Source organism: Kogia breviceps, chromosome 13 (genome assembly GCF_026419965.1).
Source record: "Kogia breviceps isolate mKogBre1 chromosome 13, mKogBre1 haplotype 1, whole genome shotgun sequence".
NCBI classification, from domain to species: Eukaryota; Metazoa; Chordata; class Mammalia; order Artiodactyla; family Physeteridae; genus Kogia; species Kogia breviceps.
This window is the reverse complement of record NC_081322.1, coordinates 50,029,579-50,054,317: the sequence shown is the minus strand read 5'-3', so window position 1 is coordinate 50,054,317 and position 24,739 is coordinate 50,029,579. Positions and strand designations below refer to the sequence as shown.

The window sequence follows — 24,739 nt, the reverse complement described above, 5'->3', positions numbered from 1 at the left end:
CCAAAAGTACTCTGTTAACAATGAAACATAACTCTTCTGCCTAAACTCATTTGGACGTGTTCTTTTATAATAGGCTTTGGGGGATGAGGGGTGAATGTCAACTTTAGTGATGACTTTTGTGAAATGAACCTGATTATTACTGATAGCTTCTTGGCTTGAAGGAAGCTGGTAAATTAATCTGAGGCCAGACAGTAAATGGTGAGTTCAGCCTCTGTTGTGAATGTTTCTGTATGTTGAGAACAGAAAGTTTTTACACAGTCTTGAGTTTTCTGACTGGATGAAACGTGTATATTTGTACTCTGAGAAAAAGATGAAGAAATGAAAGCTCTCAGATTTTACTGAGTTATAGCTTAATTAGTTCCTTCAACTTATATATTAAAAAATGAACAATGTGATCATTTAGATAACTTCTAAAGCTACAATGAAATTCTAATTACTGTTACTACTTAAGGATATATATATTTTACACTGGCAAAATAATGTTCTACAAAGTGGAATTTATTGTATAAGGTCATTCATTTTAAGAACGGGACTGATCAACATAAAAGAACATCAAATTGCTCTTCATACTAATATTTTACTTGCACTTTCTATTTTTCTTTAATTAAAAAAATTCATTGTTGTTACCTAGCATAGTGCTTGGCACGTACATAAGTACTTGGTAAATATGAGTCATTCTTTCAGTAAATATTGTGTGATAGGCATTGTACTAGGCTCTGGGGATACATCATTGAACAAGAAAGGTAGGGTCCCAGCTGTAAGGGAACTTACATTCTAGTAGGGAGGAAACAGTCTGTAAGTAAACTAACAAGATAACTCAGCTGATGTTAAGTACTGTGAAGAAAAGGGAGCTGGTGAGATGGTGTGGGTAGAGAAGGCCTCCCTGAGGAGGTAGCATTGCTCTGAGACCTGAATGATGAGAAGGAGCCAGACATGAGGGCATGAGTGTTCAGGCAGAGGGTGTAGAAACAGCTCCAAGGTGGAAATGAATTTGGGGAGCTTGAGGAATATCAGAGGTCAGTGAGTCTGGAGCACAGTGAGTAGGGATATGAGGTGAGGGAGGCCTGATGTAAGGCATTGTAAGAATTAGTAAGAATTTTGGGTTTTTTTCTGTGTGAGGGGAAGGCAGCTGTGGGTGGGTAGGGGAGATGACTGTTCATTCTTTCACTCGGCACACTGAGCACCACTGTGAGGCAAACCTCATTCTATGTTCTGTGTCCTGGGGAGATGAATCAGATATCCCTGTCCTTGGTGTTTGCAGATCACTCCTGGCTGTTTTGTGGGGGAAGAAATTGTGGCGCAGTGGGGGAAAGATTGGCAGTAGGGAAGCCGGTTAATAGGTCATTGCGGTGATTGGGTGAGATGATGGCTTGGATCAGAGTGGTAAGATTGGATTGGAGAGAACAGAATGGGTCTGGAATATATTTCGAGAAATAAAGCTGACAGGATTTACTGATGGTTTGGGAGTGGTAAATGAAGGAAAGAGGAATCAAAGATGATGTCTTAGTTGGGGCTTCAGTAATTATAATGGATGGTGGTGCCATTTTCTGAGGTGTGGAGGAATGTGAGGAAGTTAAGTGGAATTAAGAGTCCTGTTTTAGCCGTGTGGCATTTGAGATGCATTTTAGAGGTTCAGGTGAGAAGTTGGGTATACAAGTCTGCATCTCAGTGGGGAGATGGGAAGGTGGAGGTAGGGATTTTGAGAGTTACCTGTGTCTAAATGATGTCTAAATGCGATCACATAGAGTATTGAGAAGACAGCAGAGGTTACCGTTTTCTGGTCAGATAGAGGAGGAGGAGCCAGTGAAGTAGGAGTACAGCCAGCAGAGTGTGGTGTTCCAGAGGAGAGGAGACTGAAGGAAGGAGTCTTCACCACCAGAGCCGCATGTTTCCAAGAGGCCATGTAAGATGAGACAGAAGAGAATGGACCAGTGCTGCTGCATACTTCCAGTGAGAGACTTAAAATTTTAAAACTAGTAGGGATTAAAGATTCTCTAATCGAGTCTGCACATTTTATTACATAGAACTGGTACATAAGTTCTCAGTGAGTGTTTGGGTTGCTTTCTTTGCCCTTACCACTTCTCAAGCTAGGGTGACCAAAACTATCTGGGTTTGCCTGGGACATTCAGTTTTAAAATTAGCGGTAGTGTCTCCTGGGATGCCTTATATTGAACAGTCACTGAGTCTTGACTATAGGATTCTGCCTAGGGCATCTGAACTGGTGTAAGGTTTTAAATGACTTTAAAGAGATTTTACATTACTTTAAAGATAGTAGATTCAAGGTCAGGAACTTTGTTTTATGCCCTCTTTACATAGTAGATGTCTTCATTGCTTTATTGATGCTGTTTTAATACTAAAAGTTCAGAGTTCTGCAGTGAACTCTAGATTTTAGTTAACCTTCTGAAAGAGAATGGGATGAAAAATTTGGACTACATTTCATGTCAAGTTTAAAGTTTTCTGTGAGGTGCTTACACTGTCTTGTAGAGGCAGATAGTGTGTGTTTATTGATCATATCAATATACATTGCTTTATCATGAAATTACTGAAGCTTTTTCATTAATTCTGAGCATCCCATCTCATTTTAGGAATAATGTACTGAAAAGTTTAACTAGAAGTTAAGTTTTTAAATTTGGGGGTGTTATTTATAAATTTTCTCAAAACTTTATTTTGGAGTGTTTTAAAACTAAAGTTTTGTTTTCGTTTTGGCATTTAAATGTATTATGTAAAGCACTTAGGCTCCTAAGTATTAGAAAACAAAAGGCTAATTGAGAAATAATGAGCTTACTCTGCTTTCTTTGGAGGTCAGTGACTATGTGAATTTTCATTAGGTCTAACAAATTTATTAAGGAATGTTTATTTTTATTGGGGCCTTTATTTCCTCCTGGGCTGATGATCCTTAAGTTTGGACATAATTTGCTACCATGTAGAATATTTTCTCTATTAATTGATACTATGAAATAGTTATATTCGAAGACAAAGGTAAACCCCTCTGGAATATGACTTGTTATACTCCCTCACGTGTGTAGTGGTTTTATTAAAAAAATCTCTTGTTAGTTTTTATCATACCTCATTTTTTTCCAGTTTATAAACAGAAATAAAGGTTTATGAGACACTAAATTAAATATGTGGCCCTCATTCCAAATAGCTACCAAAGTACTCTTGAATACAGCATTTCATGTAACCAGAGTATAAGATAGGAATCTTTGGCTTGTCCACATATTGAAATCAACAGGCACATGATTTTTTTCATAGAAGGAGATAGTCTTACCTTTGTTGGTTGCTACCCTGACACTCTTGAGTTCCTTGTTTTATATCATGAGTGAATATTACTGGTTTGAATTCATACTTTTTATGTGAAAGGTGAGCCACTTATTTATCCATCTGATCATTGTTCTCAATTGAGTTAATTTTAACCTCCACCTGAACCAACCTAGTTTAAAACTCTTCCTTGTTATACTCAAATTGAAAGTAAGGAAATTTAGAATCACATCCGAAGACTATAGTCTTATACCTTTTGTGGTAATGTTTTTTAAAATTATTTTTATTAATTTTAGTAATAATAGGACTAATAAGTAGTTTTAATAATAATAATGAACTTCCACATTTCTTTTTTATATTTAGAAAGCAAAGAATACTAGGTGTTGATTACTTAAAATTCGATTTAAATCCTTAAATGCAAGAAAGCCAATTAACTTAGACTGAGGTAGATTTTTTTCCAGTTTGATTGAGGTGCAATTGATATATAACATTGTAGTAGTTTAAGGTGTACAATGTAATGACTTGCTGTATGTATATATTGCAAAATGATTACCATAATAAGTTTAGTTAACGTCCATCACCACACATAGTTATGGTTTTTTTTTTTCTTGTGATGAGAACTTTAAAGATTTACTAATTTTAATAACTTTTAGATATACGGTATAGTATTGTTAACTATAGTCACCATGCTGTACATTATATCCCCAAACTTATTTATCTTATACGTGGAAGTTTGTACTTTTTGACCACTTTCACCCGTTTCCCCCACCCTCCCACCACCTGCCCCTGGAAGCCACCAGTCAGTTCCCTGTCTCTATGGGTTTGTTTTTAGATTCTACATATAAATGAGATCATCCACTATTTGTCTTTCTCTGTCTGGTATATTTCATTTATTGTTATGCCCTGAAGGTCCATTCATGTTACAACAGGATTTTCTTCTTTTTATGGCTGAATAATATTCCATTCTGTACAAATGCATTTTCTCTAGTCATCCATCTGTTGATGGACCCTTAGGTTGTTTCTGTGTTTTGGCTATTGTAAATCGTGCAGCAGTGAACATGGGGGATGCAGGTATCCCTTTGGGATAGTGATTTCATTTCTTTTGGGTATATACCCGGAAGTGGGATTGCTGGATCATATGATAGTTCTATTTTTAGTTTCTTGAGTAACCTCCGTACTGTTTTATGGTGGCTGCACCAATTTACATGCCCACCAATAGTGTACAAGTTTTCTCTTTTCTCCACATTCTTGCAAACACTTGTTATTTCTTGTCTTTTTAATAATAGCCATTCTAACAGGTATGAAGTGCTATCTCAGTAGTTTTGATTTGCGTTTCGCTGCTAATTAGTGATGTGGAGCACCTTTTCATGTACCTGTTGCCATTTGTATGTCAATCAAATTGTTTTTTTTTTCTATTGAGTTGTATCATTTACTTCTACATTTTGGATATTAACCCCTTATAAGATAGATGACTTGCAGATATTTTCTCCTATTCAGCAGATTGCCTTTTCATTTTGTTGATGGTTTCCTTTGCTGTGCAGAAGTTTTTTAGTTTGATGTAGTATACTTTTTATTGCTTTGCTTTTGGTATCAAATCCAAAAAAATCATTGCCAAGACTGATGTCAAGGAGCTTACCCGCTGTGTTTTCTTCTAGGAGTTTTACGGTTTCAAGTCTTACATTTTTAACCCATTGAGTTGATTTTCATGTATGGTGTAAGATAATGTCCAGTTTCATTCTTTTGCATGTGGTTGTCCAGTTTTCTCAATACCATTTATTGAAGAGACTATTTCTAGGCCCTTTATTCTGTTCCATTGATCAATTGTGTCTGTTTTTATGCCTGGCACTTTAAAAAATATCTTCACATATTCATTTAATTATCACAACAGCCCTATAGGATAGATACTATATATTTTTTTTTCTCTTCTTACGTATGAAGAAACTGAGGCACAGATTGGCTAAGTGACTTACTCACTATCTCACTGCTTATAAGAGTGGTACAGAACTTGAACCTAGGCAGTCTAGTTTCATAGTCCATATTCTTTTCCACTAAGCTATACTATTAATTCTATGATTAAAGAAAAATTAAAACTATTGGAGTCACTTACCCTAGAGATAAACAGTACTGAAATGAAGTAGACAAGTAGGATGAATAACATAAATATCTCTGTATTAAGTTTCTTTCACTTTAGCTAGGTATTTTCCAGTGTAGTACAAGATTTTCTGTTTTTGTTTTCCTGATTACTATTAATGTGAATATTTTTCTGTGTTTTAATGTTCTATTTAGTTTTTTGGTGACTTTTTTGTGCCTTTTGATGCTATTGAAAATTGCTTTCCCACATTTATTAGGAATTTTGGCCAACAGCCTTTCAAATCACTTATAAGTGTTTTTTTTGTTTTGTTTGTTTTTCTCTGCATTGGAAAATATTTACTGATCTTTAAATAGATACTTAAATGCAAACTGGCTCAAGGGATAGTTTAAAATCTCCTGGATTTTAAAACAAACAGACAACAACCAAAAATAAAACAAAAATACACCCTGTTTTAATCCTTCTAAAACAAAGACTATTTTTAAGATCTAATTATAAAGCATCCAAAATTTTAATTTTATGCCAGGAACATTTATTGGGTACCCAGTAGTTATAATGACTACATTTATTGAGACCCTGTCTTAACTGTGCAGCTCTGTGCTAGAGACTAAAAAAAGTTGCCTTTTGGTGAGGAAGAAGAAAGTCATATACATATGGGTTAATATAATTTAGTAAATGCCGTTATGGTATTTTGAGTGATATATTGAGAGAGCACAAAGTAGTAGTTATTTTAAAACCACCTGGGGAAATCAGAGAAAACATTTAGAGCAAGTTAATTCTGAATCAGGACGCTTAAAGAAGAGAGAGAAGAGAAATAGCTTGGAGTCACAAAAGAACCTGATCTGTTTGGAGGCAGTGGTTAGGTATGTGCGGCTACAGAGTGTAGGGGAGCTGAAGTGGGAGAGGTAGGAGTTGTAAAGTCTTAGAAAATGAGGTTGCCAGTTGGTGAAGAACCTTGCCAAAGTTAAGGAATTTGAGTTTTAAGCAAAAGAATGACGTAAATATATTTTCTGATAGTAGGGTAGAGGCTGGCTTGGGCAGAGTTACTCCAGCAGGACATCTGTGCAGCAGTTCAGCCAAAAGACATATGATCTGTGACAGTGGGAAGAAGAGGAGAGAACTAATTCAGTGAATACTTCTGAAATGGACTGAAGAGTTTCAGAAATGGATTAGGTGTATGAGTTAAGGAAGAGAGATTTTTGTTGTTGTTGTATTCCCTGCATTTATTTCTTTTTACTTGTTTTCTATTGACGCTTGAAGGCTACTGTTCTGAACTTTAAGGAGAAGTACTTGTTAACATTTCAGAGATGTCCTTGTTAACATTTCAGAGATGTTATATTGTGAGATTTGTGTATCTTATGTCAAATAAGGGTAAATATGATTTGATATTTTCTGTTTATTTCTGTTTTATTTTATTAAAAAAGGTTGGTCTCAGTGCACTGAATAGGTGATAACCTGCATTTTAAAAAACACTGTAATTTGTATTCATAGTTGTATTGTATATTCAGCTTTTTATTTACAACTATAAATCTGCTTTGTCAATGGTGTTGTTTATTTTTTTGGCTTAGCATTGTCATTTAAAAAATTCAATAAGATTAGTTCTTCTAAGTGCAGTTACAATTATGTTAGCATATTGTGGAAGACTTGATGTTGTATGCATTTTTGCTTCCAATTTAGAAAAAAAGCTTCAGAAAGAAAATAAAATATAATGGGCTACTTATTCATTTGATGCTAATCTTCCTGTTTTTCTAATGTGAGAAATGTTAGTAATTATTAAATAACTTATCCCTGGGCATTCAGTGTTCTATTTAAAATTATTGAAATTGGTATTAAAAAAATGTAACATATTGTCTTCCAAAGAAAAGTCCCAATGTATGGTGTCTTGGGAATCTTTGCTCTTCTTGAAGAAATACATCTTTGTTCTAGAGAGAGCTGATTCTACAGTCATTCAGTTGATCTAATATGATAGGACCTAGGTAATACTTTATTTCAGAGATCACTGAGCCTTAAAGTTTGTTTTTTTTAAGTGCATAGCACATATCTAGAAATTGAGTAATTCCCTTTTTAGTGTAGTCTTATTACTATTGTATGAGAAAATTTTCCTTGTATCACCTGGTAAGCATATTCGTATCTAATTCTGACTGCTTTGTGATTCTGGATTATGTTGAATAGAGACATGCCATGTCATTCTTCTCATATTGAATTCATTCAATCTAAATGAAAGATTAAAATGTTATTTCAATCATGACATTTTGTTAATTATCTTCAGTGTTCTAGGCACATAAAATATTGGATCTTTTTAAGAAAGTAGTAGTTATATTTAAAGGTTAAGACAAATGTAAATTCAGGCTAGAGGAGATCACCTTCTATAGATAATTTTGTCATTTTGGGAAACCTGAATGAAAATTGCCTCTTCCTTTAAAAGGAAAAGTTTAGCAAAAAATAAGATCATTGTGATATCATCATAAGCAAATTAAAATGTCTTACTGATTTAGAAGAATAAGATGCTGTTCTGAAGAGGATATGTTTTCCCCATTGATTGACCAATCAGATTATTTGTCTGATATGATTGGACTTATTATATGCTTCCTTCTTCTAGAGTTCTTTTGATGAGGATACCTTCCTAGAAAAAGGACTGCACTGATCTTTTGTCAAAGTATATGAGTTGCTGTGTTTCCTCGGTAGACTCTCCTACAGCTTTAAGAAGGTTCATAATTTTTTTCTTCTACTGGACTAAATTAATTGTGATATTGAAACAGACTTGTAACTATCAACCAAAACAAAGAACCAGTCTGTTGTAAGTTCTTTACTTTGAAGAAATTTTTTTCCTTTTAAGTGTATAAATATAATTCATTTTGTGAACATTAATTTGTAGTTTTGAATTTTTGAACATTTAAAAAAAGTTATGGTAGTTTGATTTATGTGTTAGAATGTACACATTTTGTTGCAAACTACGCCAAGTAAGTTGTATACCCATTTCCCGGAAAACATATCTCCAAAGACTTTCATTGATTGTTACTTAGCACAAGTATAGAATAATTAAGAGGTACTTAATAAGTAAATTATTTGGTTTATTAGTGGTGGGGGTTAAGGATTAAAAAAATAAAGCTTATTTTTCTGATTATTAAAGTAATAATACAAAGCATAAAAGTCAAAGAAATTACCAGTAATCTTACCATCTAGGGAAAACCACAGGTAGTATTTTGATGTATTTCTTTCCAGTTGCTTTATGCAGTTTTTTTGTTTGTTTGTTTGATTGTTTACTATATGCTGGCTGCAGCACTGAGTAAGATCTGGAACACATGATCCTTGCCCTCAATGACTATTACTACAGTCTAGAAGGAGGACAGATACAGGCACAGATAACTTCAGTTTGATATGGTGAGTGCTAAGCTAGAAACAGGCAAAAAAAGAGTTCAGAGAATTCCTAGACAATATGAAATCTGAGGTTATTTGTGAATTTCCCATTTATTAAATTTTATGTCTTACTTAGATTGACAATATAAGCATTTTATACTTTTAGGTCTTCACTATTTTAATGGCCAAAATTGTGCTCCCTTCTCTTTTTTGGTTTATTTGTAACAGTTCCTTATTAGAAATAACGTTTAAGGAACATTCTATAACCCCATTGTCCCAAATGTTGGATTCTTTTTTCTTTAATTTAGCTTTATTGAGCTATAATTGATAAATAAAATTGTAATGTATTAAAGTGTAAATGTGATGTTTTGATATATGTATACATTGAGAAAGGATTCTCATTAGAGTTGATTAACACATCCATCACCTCACATAATTCCTTTTCTTTTAGTTGAGAACACTTAAGTTTTATTCCCTTAGCAAATTTCAAGTATACAAAACTATTGTTAACTATAGTCATCATATTCTACATTAGACGCTAAGACTTAGCATAATATTCTAGTGTGTGTGTGTGTATGTGTGTGTGTGTATGTGTGTCTTTGGAAAAATGTCTATTCAGGCCCTTTGGCCATTGTTTATTTGGGTGTTTTTTTGCTGTTGAGTTGTTCTTTATATATTTTGTATATTAATCCCTTATTGGATATATGGTTTGCAAACATTTTCTCCCATTCTATAGGTTGCCTTTTCTTTTCTATCTTTTTTCTTTTCTTTTCTTTCTTTTTTTCTTTCCTTCCTTCCTTCCTTTTTCTTTTCTTTTTTCTTTCTATGATGATTTTCCTTGCTATTCAAAAGCTTTTTAGTTTGATATAGTACCATTTATTTATTTTTGCTGTTGGTGTCAAAATCCAAAAAAATCATTGCAAGACCAATGTTAAGGAGCATACCTGTATGTTTTCTTCTAGGAGTTTTATGGTTTCAGGTCTTATGTTCAAGTCTTTAATCTATTTTGAGTTCACTTTTGTGTATGGTGTAAGATAGGGGAACAGTTTCATTCTTTTGCCGGTGGCTGTCCTGTTTTCCTAACACCATTTATCCTTTCTCCTTTGTATATTCCTGGATCCCTGATAGTAAATTAACTCACTGTGTATGCATGGGTTTATTTCTGGGCTCTCTATTCCATTCCATTGATCTGTGAGTCTTTATTTAGTGACAATACTGTTTTAATTACTATAGCTTTATAGTATAGTTTGAAATCAGGATGTTTGATGCTTCCAGCTTTGTTCTTTTTCAGTATTGATTTGGCCATTCAAGGTCTTTTGTGCTTCTATACAGATTTTAGGATTGTCTTTTCTATTTCTGTGAAAAATACCATTGAAATTTTTATAGGGATTGCATTGAATCTGTGGCTTACTTTGGGTAGTATGAATATTTTAACAATATTCTTCCAATTTGTGAGCATGAAATATCTTTCCATTTATTTGTGTCTTCTTCAGTTTCTTTCATCTCATGGTATTATAGTTTTTGATGTGTGGATATTTTACTTCCTTGGTTTAATTTACTTCTTAGTATTCTTTTCAATGCAGTTGTAAATGGGATTGTTTTCTTAATCTGTCTTTTCAATAGTTTGTTGTTAGTATATAGAAACATAACTGATTTTTATGTATTGTTTTTTGTATTCTGTAACTTTACTGAATTTGCTGATTAGTTCTAACAGTTTTTTGGTGGTTTTCCATATATAGTATGTCATATGCAAATAGAGACAGTTTTATGGCTTCCTTTCCGATTTGGATACCTTTTATTTCTTTTTCTTATCTAATTGCTCTGGCTAGGACTTCCAGTACTTCATTAAGTAAAAGTGGTGAGAGTAGGTATCCTTGTCTTGTTCCTGATCTTATTCCTCAGCTTCTTCACTATTGAGTATGATGTTAACTGTGGGCTAGTCATATATGGCCTTTATTTTGTTGAGTTATGTTCCCTCTGTACCCAGTTTGTTGAGAGCTTTATCTTGAAAGGATGTTGAATTTTGTCAAATACTTTTCCTACATCTTTTGAGTTTATATGATTTCTGTGCTTTATGTTGTTAACGTGGTATATCACATTTATTGATTTGCATATGTTGAACCATTCTTGCATCCCTGGAATAAATCCCATTTGATTATGGTGTATGGTCCTTTTGATGTGCTGTTGAATTAGGTTTGCTAATATTTTGTTGAGGATTTTTGTATCTATGTTATTAGGGATATTAGCCTGTGATTTTCTTGTAGTGTCCTTGTCTGGGTAATGTAGTGTCCAGTATAGGGTAATGATGGCTTCTTAAAAAGAGTTTGGAATTATTCTCTCCCTTTCCATTTTTTGGAAGAGTTTGAGAAGGATTTATATTAATTCTTTAAATGTTTGGTAGGATTCATTCCCTAGTGAAACCATTTGGTCCTAGACATATCTTTGTTGAAAGGTTTTTGATTATTGATTCAATATTTGTACTAGTAATTGGTCTGTTCAGATTTTCTTTGTCTTCATGATTTAGTCTTGGTAGGTTGTATGTTTCTAGGAATTTATTCATTTCTTCTAGGTTGGCCAATTTGTTGGCTTATGATTGTTCATAGCAGTTTCTTATGGTCCTTTGTATTTCTGTGTGAGCAGTTGTAATGTCACCTTTTTCATTTTTAATTTTATTTGAGACTTTTATTTCCTGTAGTCATTCAGGTTTGTCAGTTTTGTTTATCTTTTCAAAATAGCTTTAGTTTCATTGATCTTTTCAGTTGTCTTTTTAGTCTATATTTCATTTATTTCCACTCTGATTCTTATTATTTCCTTCCTTCTTTAAACTTTTTTTTTTTTTTTTTTAGCATCACTATGCAGCTTGCAGGATCTCAATTCCCTGACCAGAGACTGAAACTGGGCCACGGCAGTGAAAGCCCGGAATCCTAAATTAGTTCCTTCCTTCTACTAACTTTGGGGTTAGTTTGTTCTTTTTCTAGTTCCTTAAGGTGTAAAGTTAGATTGTTCATTTGAGCTTTCTTAATATTGGCATTTATCACTATAAACTTCCCTCTTAGAACTGCTTTTGCATTCCATAAGTTTTGCTATGTTGTGTTTCCATCATTTGTCTCAAGATATTTTTTGATTTCCCTTTTGATTTCTTTTTTGACCCATTGGTGGTTTAGGAGCATGTTGTTTAAGCACCACATTATTTGTGAATTTTCTGTTTTCTTCTTTTAGTTGATTTATTTCATACCATTGTCATTGGAAAAGATGGCTTGATATGGTGTAAATCTTCTTAAATGTAGTAAGACTTATTTTGTGGCATAAGACATGATCTGTCTTGGAGAATGTTTCATGTGCACTTGAGAAAAAATATATTCTTTTTCTATCTCTATATATCTGTAGAAAGAGATTTATTGTAAAGAATTTGTTTGTGTGATTATGGAGGCTGGTAAGACCCAAGATCTGCTGTGTGAGTCAGCAAGCTGGAGACCCAGGGGAGTCAATGGTTTAGTTTCAAATTGAGTTTGAAGGCCTGAGAACCAGGAGAGCTGATGTTGGAATTTTATTCTGAAGGCTGAGAGGCCTGAGACCCAGGAAGAGCTGATGTTTCACTTCCAGTCCAAAGAAAGGGAAAAGCCAATGTTCTAATTTGAAGGCCTTTAGGCGGGAAGAATTATCTCTTTTTTGGGGGTGGGTCAACCTTTTGTTCCATTCAGACCTTCATCTGGTTTGATGAGGCCCATCCACATATGGAGGGCAATCTGCTTTACTCAGTCTACCAATTTAAATATTAATCTCACGTAAAAATAGCCCCACAGAAACATGCAGAATTATGTTTGACCCAGTATCTGGCCACCCCATGGTCCAGTTATGTTGACACATAAAATTAACCATCATACATATGAATATATGTTTGACGTTGTCTAAGAGTTTTGAACCATACAGGGGAATTCCCTGGCAATCCAGTGGTTAGGACTCCATGCTCTCACTGCTGAGGGCCTGGGTTCAATCCCTGGTTGGGGAACCAAGATCTCACAAGCCACAGGGCACAGCCAAAAAAAAAAATAAATAAAACATACAGGTCAACTTGTTACTGAGTTCAGGCTGGTATTGCTCACTGCACAACAGGCTGTTAAATCGAGAGGTGGGTTGTCGGGGCAAGGAATAGTGACTTTATTTGGAAAGCCAGCAAACTGAGAAGATGGTGGGCTCATGCATCAAAGAACCATCTTGGCTGAATTAGAATTCAGGCATCTTTTATACTAAAAGGGGAGGGAGTAAAGTCAAACATTTCCTGGTTCCAGTCAGCCTCGGGAGAGGATGTGTTAATTTCTTCCTCCCTGTAGTCATTCACAGGTGGACCTGGTCAGGATGTTTCCTGTGAGCTAAACAGAGGTATTTCAGCTTAATGCTCACTACCTGGGAGGCAGGTTTCCCAGAGATGGGCCATTATGTATAATTTAAGCTTATAGGAAACATCCCTTTAGTTATTAACTTGTAAGAGAATGCAAAGGTTTCTTCCTTATTACAAACGGAAACTGTTTATTCTGGAAAAATAAATCCAAAAAAGTCGTTGGTGTTGGTTGTCCTCAGATAACTTCCGTAATGCTCCCATGAATTTTCAGATTTAGAGCAGTAGGACTTGCTGGTATGTGCTCTAGGATGAACTAGAATTTCTTCTGAATAAAGGAATGAATTAACATGCTGGCCGGAGTTACTCATTTTGAGTCAGCTGGATTTTAGAGAATATTTATCTATTAGAATAATTTTTTACTCGCAATCAGGGGTCTGCAAACTAGGGCCCATGGATCAAATCTAGCTTGTCATCCGTTTTTGTAAATAAAGTTTTATTGCAACACAGTCATACCCATTCTGTTGTCTACTGCTGCCTTTACCACAATGGTGACAGTTGGATAGTTTTGATAGAGATCAAATGGCTTGCAAAGGTGGATATATTTACTGTCTGACCTTCAGAAAACTTCAGAAAAAGTTTGTTGAGCTATTCTTCCTGGTAATAGTTAATGATTTAAGACTAATTATTGAAAATCTTCCTAGCTTCTGGTAATAACACCATATCATTATCAGTGTTTTTTTCTTTCTTCCTTCTTTTACCCCCGTTACTGGGGTAACGAATGTGTGGGGGGGATTATATCCTTTTATCTACAAATGGTTTCCTTGGGCCAAGATTTGTTAACAGTAAATGGGGTGGAGGTATTGCGGCTTAAACATGTAATACTACTTTATACTGCTCAAGATGGTTATATTGTCTAAAAGCAAGAGTTTTTACTTTATTTCAGTGATCTTATGCAGCTTTTGTAAAATTGTTAACCAGGAATCTGTTGAATTTACATATCTTGCTCTATAGCTGCTTCCTTTCAGAATCAAATGTTCATGTAATCTGCAAATCAATAAGTAATTTTCAGTATTTTTCCCCGGAAGATGATAGTGTATAATCATCATCATCATTATCATCCCTAGTGAGAGAGTAAATGTTCTGTAATGTATTTGTTCCTTTAGTAAAACATTGTAGTCAATGTTGACATTTAGATGTAGAGCTCCCTGAAAGCTCCTTTTTCCATATATGTAATGTGCAATTTCTTCTCTAACCATGGAATCATACTATAAACATAGCAATACAAATGCTTTGCCTCCCACACATACATAATATTTTGGATGTCACTACATGTTAAAAAAAGGGGTCAGTAAAATTATTTTTAGCACTTGAATATTATCAACTAACTTACATATTTTGTTTCTAGGCATTTATTTTTATTATTAAAGAAGTACTGTCCTTGTGCTTATATATATTTATATTTCTCTATTACTTCTTTATAAAAATTCCTAGTAGGAGGTCTTATGTTGAAATTTAGGTACATGTTGAAATTTAGATACCTGTTTCCAGATGCCCTAATTTAGAAAGGTTCTATCAGTTTATATATCCACAAAAGTATGTGAACTTTCCCTGCACTTCGTTTGACATTGGTATTTCAAATATTTGCCAGTGGTATTTAATGTTATAGAAAATTTAAAAATCTAAAAATAAAAACATTGTTGTCGTTTTCATTTCTCTCATTATTAGTAAGGTTGGACATCCTTTCATATCTTTATTTGCCATTTCCATGTACTACCAGCTTATTTATGTTGTTTTCTGAGTATTCCTAAAAAAATTTCTCCAATTAATAGGTTTGTACTTGGGAGAGAAAGTAGTGGGCTGATTGCCCTTTTTGATAATGGTTTAGATAGGACTTTGAGTTCATTTAAAAGGAATATTACCTGAGGAGCTGTTTAAAGAAAATATCTTTGGTGCAGATTATAGACAAATCAGAGTTAGAGCAGATCTGGTGACAGAATGCCTTCACCTGGTGCTTTAATGTGTGAGTGCTTAGCCAGATGAATTAAGATAAGTCCCATTCTGAGATAGGTCTAGAATCTACAAAGCTTTAAGTGGTTGTTCTGGACCTCAAAGCTGGTAGAAGTGTTTCTTTGGCCACTATTTATTAAGCTTGAGTTAATTTAAATGTTTATGACTTTTAAGGCTGCTTGTATACTTCATAGATAGATCTATAAAACTCAAACTTAATTTATAAATTATATTATAAATAGAAATGAAAGAATAATAATTTGGCATAATGTTTTATTAGAACTAGAACTTTAATGTTGGGGTTAATATGGTAGAAAATAGCTTCAGGTCTGGTTTTATTATTTTTTTAAAACAATTTAATATTTATTTATTTATTTGGTTGCACCGGATCTTAGTTGTGGCAGGCGGGCTCCTTAGTTGTGGCATGCTAACTCTTAGTTGTAGCATGCATGTGACATCTCGTTCCCTGACCAGGGATCAAACCCCGGCCCCCAGCATTGGGAGCATGGAATCTTAACCACTGCATCACCAGGGAAGTCCCTGGTGGGACTGTTACTAAGTGTGGTAAAAATGATGTAATTAATGATGTAATTAATTTTGTGGATATGTTTGTCATTTTGTGATTCTTATGTTTATTAAACTTCTAGAAAGCTCTCCTTGCATGCCAATTTCAGTGGCATGTAACATGATAATTCTGTAATGATGTTTTGTTTCACATCATGATGATAAGTGCCCAGTCATTTCCGCTTTACTTAGAAGCAACTGCAATCGCTAACATAAAACCCAAATGGGAGTATTATAGTTATGTGATCATGTCTGCTTTAAGGTAGCTATTCACGTCATCTATAATATGCTTATTACTTTTCAAGGGTATAATTGAATTGAAGGCTCAAAATTCTTGTACAGAGCTTGTTAACTTCCACAAATAAGTCTACAGGCTTCAATTTTAGAGTCACTGTGTTAACCGTTGATAAAGACATGTGCTACTATAGCTTTGTATAAAATTCAAGATTTAAAATTGCTCTTTCAAATTACTATAAGCATCTTTTATTGCCTGTCCTTTATTTCTGCACCTAATTTTTATGAACTTGTAATTAATAGTTCACAGAGTGGCACTGGTCCATGGGTATATTTTGAGTGGCATTGTAGACAGTAAAAGAATGAAGTGAGCAAATCAGAAAAAGGCAAATGTAAGTTTAGTAAAAATGGACAACGTAAGTGAAAATAAAGATTATAAGAGAACACTGAAAAGTGATACATTAGCTAAACAATGAAGATTTAACGTAACTCAAAAGGGAAAAAGTAAGCAAAGAGCCAGGAAGATGCTCTGGTGTTAAACTTTTATCAAAAGATAACTAAAGAAATAAAATCAATTAAAATAATGCAAAAGAATTTAAAATTTTAAGTGGTTAGGTTATAGTGGAAAAAAATAGATTTTTTTGACCTTCCATGAGCACATTCTACTTACATTGTCATGCAATATGATTTGATTAGATTTTCCCTGAGTCCCAATTCTCAGCTAATGCCTGTGTCTGGGATCACAGATGCCTACCTATCATATATTACAAAGCAGAGTGCTGACATTTCCAGATGGATTGATGATAGAGTTGATATTTTAAATCAGACAGTAGTTCCATGTTTAAAAGCTGAATGTCTATAAGCAGAAATCAGAGCTCTTCAGCCAGAGGAAGCTGCTAAATCAGCATTGAATTTGTCTATGTGTGATAAGTAAGTTTATTTGGTGAATCTTAGATATCACTGATCTATTTAAATTATTTTTGGCAGAAAATAAGCTTATTTTACCTTATTTGCATTTTTTACAAGGTCAAAAGATGTCTTCTCTCTAGTCACAGACATTATAAATGTGTTAACTTCTTCATATTTTCTTTTGTAGGCCCAGATTATTCTTCATCAGCATGGTTACCTGGTAATGAATCATTGTGGCAGGCCACAACTGTTCCATCTAACCAACGAAATAACCATATCAGGAGACATAGTATAGCTTCTGACAGCGGTGACACTGGCATTGGAACTTCCTGTTCTGACAGTGTGGAAGGTGAGCTGAATTCTTACTGGTTAGACGTGAATCTTTGTAGAATGGCTGAGACTGAGAAAATTCAAGGGATATGTTTTATTGTTCTAAACTAAGAAATTATAAAGTAGTGTTTGAATATTTAATAATGTTCAGTGTTGTTATATATCAAATGAAATTGTTCTTCTGATCATATTAATTTTTCCTTCATTCATTTTTTAACTGAACTTTTTATTTTGAAATAATTGTAGATTCACATGTGATTTAAAGAAATAGCACAGAGATTCTATATACCCTTTATCTCACCCCCCACTTAGTATCTTGCAAAACTACACCTCAGTATCACAACCAGGATATTGACATTGATATAGTCAAAATACAGAACATTTCTATCACCACAGTATACCTTATTCTGCTCACACCCACTTCCCCTCCCCCTCTTCTTTTTAAAAATTATTTATTTATTTATTTTATTTTATTTTATTTTATTTTTTGGCTGTGTTGGGTCTTTGTTTCTGTGCGAGGGCCTTCTCCAGTTGCGGGGAGCGGGGGCCACTCCTCATCGTGGTGTGTGGGCCTCTCACTGTTGCGGCCTCTCCTGTTGCGGAGCACAGGTTCCAGATGCGCAGGCTCAGTAGTTGTGGCTCACAGGCTTAGTTGCTCCGCGGCATGTGGGATCTTCCCAGACCAGGGCTCGAACCCGTGTCCGCTGCATCGGCAGGCAAACTCTCAACCACTGTGCCACCAGGGAAGACCTAAATATATTCTTCTTAAGCCACACAACACAGATTTTAATAGAAATTCAAAAATTTTGAACACTGATAAAAGATATTAAATAAAAAAGGGGACACACTAGGAATAAATATTTGTTATCAAATTAACAAGAAACTAATATCCATATTATTTAAAGAGTTCCTACAAATCAGGATAATGCCCCCAAATAGGTGTTTATCTATAAAATTTTAAATATTTCATAATTTAAAAATTTCACAGATAAAAGAAATAAACAATTCATGTAAAAAGTACAAATGGCCAATAAACATCAAAAATGATCAAACTCAGTCATAGTGAAGTGAAAGTCTAGATAGTGAGATACTGCTTTTCACCAGCAAAATTGCCCCCCTTTCCATAAAAATAGACTGTAATATCCAGGATCTGAGCAAAGATGGGAAAAATAGTACTCTAATAACTAGTATATGTAGTCAGCCTTTATAGGGGGCAATTTGGCAATGCTAACTAACAGCTATATAACTGTTAATCATGTTCTAGGCATTTATACATGTTAACTCTTTTAACCCTCACAACAGCCCTCTGATAGGGAAAGTGAGGTTAACCTTAAAATAACACTTAGAGGTTAAATTACTTACCTATAAATAATGCATGTAAAGTGTATATATCCTTGATTCAGCACACACACAGCTGAACAAAGATAATATGTACAAGAATATTCACTGTAACACTGTTTAATGAAAAATTAGAACTCCAAGTGTCTGTCAGTAGGGAAATGGTTAAATATTTCACGGTGTATTCAGTTAATTAGGTAGCTACATATGTACTAACCTAGAAATATATTCAAGCGAATTTCCAACTAAGATAACAAACTAAACACAGTTCTCTAATTCTGTTCCTTTCTGAAATCCCACTAAAAGTCAGGAAAAAAAATTAAAAAACAAAACAAAACCAAAAACAACCATACGATGACGGGGAAAAAGAGAAAACAACAGTAAAATTCTGGGAGCTATAAGTCAGAACAATACAAATTTTCTTAGCAGATCCCAAGAGCTAAATCCGAAACCAGCAGCGGAGAAATTCAGGAAGAAACTGTCAATACGTATTATTAAAAATCCTCAAAAATGCTCAGGAACTGGTAGTATCAGACTTGATACATTTCTCCACCATATAGTAACAGCTTTTCCCCTTTCTATATTCTGTTCTTTGGATGCAAGTCAGAGGGGAAGGATTAAACTCCACCTCCTGGAAGAGGAAGTATCTGAATTTAATACTTGGAATTATTCTTTAAGGCATACTTGTCCCTTCTCTCCTACTTATTTATCTATTCAATAATTTATATATATCAATATGGGCCCATATATACACATACTTATTTTTTAATTAAATTTCAGAATTTATTAGAATTTTACCAATTTTTCCATCAGTGACCATCTGTTCCTAATTTCTATTCAGGATACCACACTAATGTCTCCTTAATTTCCTCTGGTCTGTCACAGGCTCTTACCTTTTCCTTGTTTCTCATAACCTTAATAGTTTTGAGGAGGACTGGTTAGGCATTTTATAGAATGTCCCTCAAACTGGATTCGTCTGGTGTTTTCTCATGATTAGACTGAGACTGTACTTAGGGGGAATAATATACTACAGGTGCTCGTAGCATATCAAGGGGTACATGATATTCACATGACATCACTGGTGATGTTTACTTTGATTACTTAGTTAAGATGTGTTTGCCAGATTTCTCTGCTATAGGACTATTATTTTACCCTCTTCATATTCTGCTGTTTGGAAGCAAGTCACTAAGTCCAGCCCAAACTCAGAATGGGGTGGGGGTACAGAGTTTTACATCCTGGAGGGGAAAATATCTATGTACATTGTTTGGAATTCTTTTATAAGAAAGACTCATCTGTTTTCCCTCATTTATTTATTTATCCAATCACTTATTTATGTTAGTATGGACTGTGTATATTTATCTTTTGGGTTATTATCCAATAATATTTATTTTGTTGCTCAAATTATTCCACCTTTTGCCATTGGGAACTCTTTCAGGTTGACTCCTGTGACACTCTGTGCTCCATCCCCATCCTTTTGTTTTTTGAGCACTTCCTTTTGGGTAGTGTAAGGTGTTCCATGGTCATCTTATATCTTCCCTACTGTAGCCGTAGGATCAGCCATTTCTCCAAAGATCCCTGGTTCTTTTTATTGGAGAATAGTATTTAGAAACCAAGATCCGGGTGCTGGGAGTGCTTGTTACCGCTGGGGTGTTAATGCTTCTTCACCATCACGGAGGCAGAACTAGGTTATATGGTATGTATACTCGCCTTTGTGTACATGCATATCTATAATTATTTCTGTTTCTGTTGATCAGTATCCATATTAAGCTAAATGAGTTCATACTGATGTCTCTGACTCTAATCCAGTATAGCAGAGCTCATTTTAGCTTTTTCCCCTTACTTGTATATAATTTCCCTTTCCAACAGTGAGATTCCTCTGCCATCTACCATCTATTTACATATTTATTCAGCCCTCAGTATACAAGTAAAGCAGGTTCGTAACTATTAACCCATATTCCCCTCTGTTAGTTTCCTAGGGCTGCCATAACAAATTACCACAAACTGGGTAGCTTAAAACAGCAGAAATATATTTTCTCACAGTTTTGGAGACTGCAGGTTCAAAATCAAGGTATCGACAGGGATATGTTTCCTTCAAAGGTTCTAGGGACAAGTCTTCCTTAATTGCCGCTTCTAGCTTCTGGTGGTTACTGGCAATCCTTGGCATTCTTTAGTTTGTGCATGATAGTTTTCATGTCTGCCTCCTTTACATGGCCGCCTTCTCTAGGTCTCCTCTGTGTCTTCAGATATCTCTTTCTCTCTTTCCCTATAAGGACACTGGTCATTGGATTTAGGGCCCACCCATATCCAGTATGACCTCATCTTAACTTGATTACATCTGCAAAGACCCTACTTCAAAATAAGATCACCTTCACAGGTATTGGGGGGTTAAGATTTCAATGTATCTGTGTGGGGCACACAGTTCAATCCACAGCACTCTATTACATCTATGTGGTTAAATAGAGAGCCATAAAATTTTTGGAGAGTAATTTGCTCTAAGTAGAGTTGAAAATAGAGCAGGAAACTACTTTGAAGTCTTAAAAAATGTATTATTAGCTATTTGGTCTCATCACTGAACTATAAAAATTAACTTTTTTTGAGGATAGAATGATGTGGGAAGGATACAGGTCTGGAGATTTAAAAATTGTAGAATGGATGCTCTGGGGGTTTTTTTAGTGCTATTACAAAGCTGTTTGCTTTAAGCAAATCATACTCTTTGTTAACTTTGTTCCTGTGTTATGACTTCTCAAAAATTTACTTGAGGTTCAGAGATAAATTCTTTGGCTTTTTGAAGCTTTGTCTTAGAAACTCAGTACTAATAATCTTTTTATAGTCAGTTACTTCAACCTCAATAGAATATTATGGTATTAGTCTGGGTCCAGCTGGGAATTTTCTTTCCTCAGTTCAGCCAGGGAGAGCTTAAAAAAAATTCTCCTCTCTGCCCCCAGACTAGGCCACACTGTGTCAGGGCTGGGATGCTGCATTTTCATAATGACTGACTGAAGAACTGAGAATACCTCATTGAGGATATGACTATAATGGTGTCTTTTTTATAATCTCCAGAAACTCTTTGATTCTGCTGTGTATTATTATATGTAACTACTCACCATTTCTATAGCTGTTTAGAAAACTGCTTCTTTTTATTCTTTGAATTAATTTAAAACTATTTGTGTTAACAGCAAATATCACTGCTTTTCTCACTAAATAATTCATCAGGTGTTAAATGCAAGTCCCTATAATTTTTTAGGGATGAAGAGCATGATTCTCACTTTCTTCTTGAATTGGGCTGATGTGAAGATGTTATTTTTATTTATTTATTTAATTTTGGCCTTCCATTAGATCTTGCCATTACCTCCAAGTTGAACTCCCAACTCCTTTCCCTGCTAGTGTTTTAATTAATACATAAAACAATGAGTGATTTTACTGGTATGTTACAGAGCACTATACAAAATATTCTAATGGACAAAGAATCCATTGAGTTCAAGGCGTGATCATAGTAGGTAATGTTATTTTGAGGCTATTCTATGTGGATAAAGCAGTGTCAGAATTTGAAGACAAAGGGTAAGTAGGGAAGGAGTTCTAGGAAAGGATGATGAGTATAACAGTGGTGCATGAAAATAAGGTGGAGTAGTAGGACTCTGGGTGACTGACAATAAACAGAAACTTGGGGCTCCTGTGGAAAATGAATCAGAATTGTGGTTTGAATGACAATGCTGGTAACGAATGACTTTGATTACATTTATTTATTGACTGTCAGGAGAGGTGAAGGGTACTCCTGTTTTAAAAAAATCAATTATTTAAGAATGTTATCTAAAAATAGGGAATAATTTTAGCAGGCATATTAAAGATTATTTATTTAGAACAAAAGCTTAGGGTGTTTGCTGATACAACACTTGATTCCAATTAGTGTAGTTTTCTTTCCTGAATTTATGTCTTTCTGAAGTTCTCATGATTTCTGCTTCGTGGGAGCTGTTTACCGTCTCTGTTCTTTGGTAAGTTTCCTGAGTCATCTAATTTGTAATCTTTGTTTTTCCTTGTTGGATTTGCTACATGCCATATCTGTTTAATGTAAAAAGGGCTCAGGGAAATAACCATTGTGGAGGATTATTGAATATTGAAAATAGCCATGCATTAGAATATAACTAATAGGTTGATATTTATAATGTAATGTCAGCATTAAAACATGCTGTATATTAGATTATTTCATATCAGTGTCATGTGGATACTTTATACATATATATATATACACACTTATATATGCTTTACATACTTTGGTCTTTGATTACATAAATCTTTTTGTCATCCACTAATCATAGGTCTATAAAGTATTTATTTTTCTCATTTATAAAATTAAACAGATCTATCCTCATTAATTCCAAACAATAGAATAACCTAAAAAGTGTTCATCTCCTTTGTACTAAATCCCCAGTTGAGAATTACGGTGGTGTAAAATTATATTAATTTTAAATAATATACATGAAATTTGGACCTGTTACCAAATATAATTTGAGTTTGTTTTAGAATGTATCTGCAGAATACTTTAGTTAACTTCCTTTAACGCTGTTACTGTTAATATTTGTCTTGGAGGAGGGTATATATTCCTACTTGATTTCTGAGGCTGTGGCATGAAGTGCTATATTATTTTGGTTTGCTGTGACAATTTTTAGCTGAAATGTGTGAATGCATTTGGATTCTTAAAAGACTGATTATTGTGAAAACCTCAATATACATAGCAAATAACTGCATGATTTACATACTACATGGGTTTATTAACAAAAACTCTTAATGTAACTTATCACAGTTTACATACTAGATACAATATATGCACTTACAGCTATTATAAAATACTGTCATTTCCTTTCTGAAGATATTCAGGGTAGTTTATGGAAAACAGCAGTATAGAGCTGTGTGATTCAATATGGTAGCCACTAGTAACATGGGGGTATTGAGTGCTTGAACTATGCCTGGTCCAAATTGAGATGTAAGGGGCACACCGGATTTGAATATTTTGTATTAAGAAAAGTATATAAAATATCTCATTAATACTTTTAATATTCATTACATAATGATATACTATTTTAGATATAGTGGGTTAAATAAAAGATATTATTATTATTTTTAAAATAAATTTATTTATTTATTTATTTATGGTTGTGTTGGGTCTTTGTTGCTCTGCGTGGGCTTTCTCTAGTTGCGGCGAGCAGGGGCTACTCTTCGTTGCGGTGCACGGGCTTCTCATTATGGTGGCTTCTCTTGTTGTGGAGCATAGGTTCTAGGTGCACGGGCTTCAGTAGTGTGGCACATGGGCTCAGTAGTTGTGGCTCGCGGGCTCTAGCGCGCAGGCTCAGTAGTTGTGGCACACGGGCTTAGTTGCTCTGCGGTATGTGGGATCTTCACGGACCAGGGCTTGAACCTGTGTCCCCTGTGTTGGCAGGCAGATTGTTAACCACTGCGCCACCAGGGAAATCCCAATAAAAGATATTATTGAAGTTAGTTTTACCTTTTTTTAATGTAGTTACTATAAAACTTAAAATTACAAATGTAGCTTGCATTATTATTATTATTATTATTATTATTTGCAGTATGCGGGCCTCTCACTGTTGTGGCCTCTCCCGTTGTGGAGCACAGGCTCCAGATGCACAGGCTCAATGGCCATGGCTCATGGACCCAGCTGCTTTGCGGCATGTGGGATCTTCCCAGACTGGGGCATGAACCCGTGTCCCCTGCATCGGCAGGCGGACTCTCAACCACTGCGCCACCAGGGAAGCCCTGCTTTATTATTTTTTAAAATAAATTTATTTATTTATTTTTGGCTCTGTTGGGTCTTCATTGCTGCATACAGGCTTTCTCTGGTTGCGGCACACGTGCTTCTTATTGCAGTGGCTTCTCTTGTTGCAGAGCACGGGTTCTAGGCGTGTGGGCTTCAGTAGATGTGACACGAGGGCTCAGTAGTTGTGGCTTGCGGACTCTAGAGCGCAAGCTCAGTAGTTGTGGTGCACAGGCTTAGTTGCTCCGTGTCATGTGGGATCTTCCCGGACCATGGACCAAACCTGTGTTCCCTGCATTGGCAGGTGGATTCTTAACCACTGTGCCACCAGGGAAGTCCCGCTTGCATTATATTTTTATTGGACATATTGGTATTGACAGTATAATTTGTAAAGGGTTTACTTTCAAAGATTTTACGAGTGTGTATATATGTTTATATATTTCCCAGTAGAAACAATATTGGCTTCTCAAAATAGCTACTGTCACCCCGCTTAATATTTAATATAATAGAAATTTATATCCATAGCATTATGTCTATGATAAATTATATT

At 34.8% G+C, this 24,739-nt stretch overlaps 1 protein-coding gene across 1 annotated transcript in view; it reads left to right on the top strand.

The window, feature by feature from the left end:
• Nucleotides 1–24,739, top strand: part of CEP85L (centrosomal protein 85 like) — a 159,291-nt gene that overhangs the window by 5,074 nt on the left and 129,478 nt on the right. Inside the window, 1 exon segment of the mRNA XM_059083874.2 lies at nucleotides 16,945–17,106. Coding sequence (XP_058939857.2) covers nucleotides 16,945–17,106 — 162 coding nt within the window.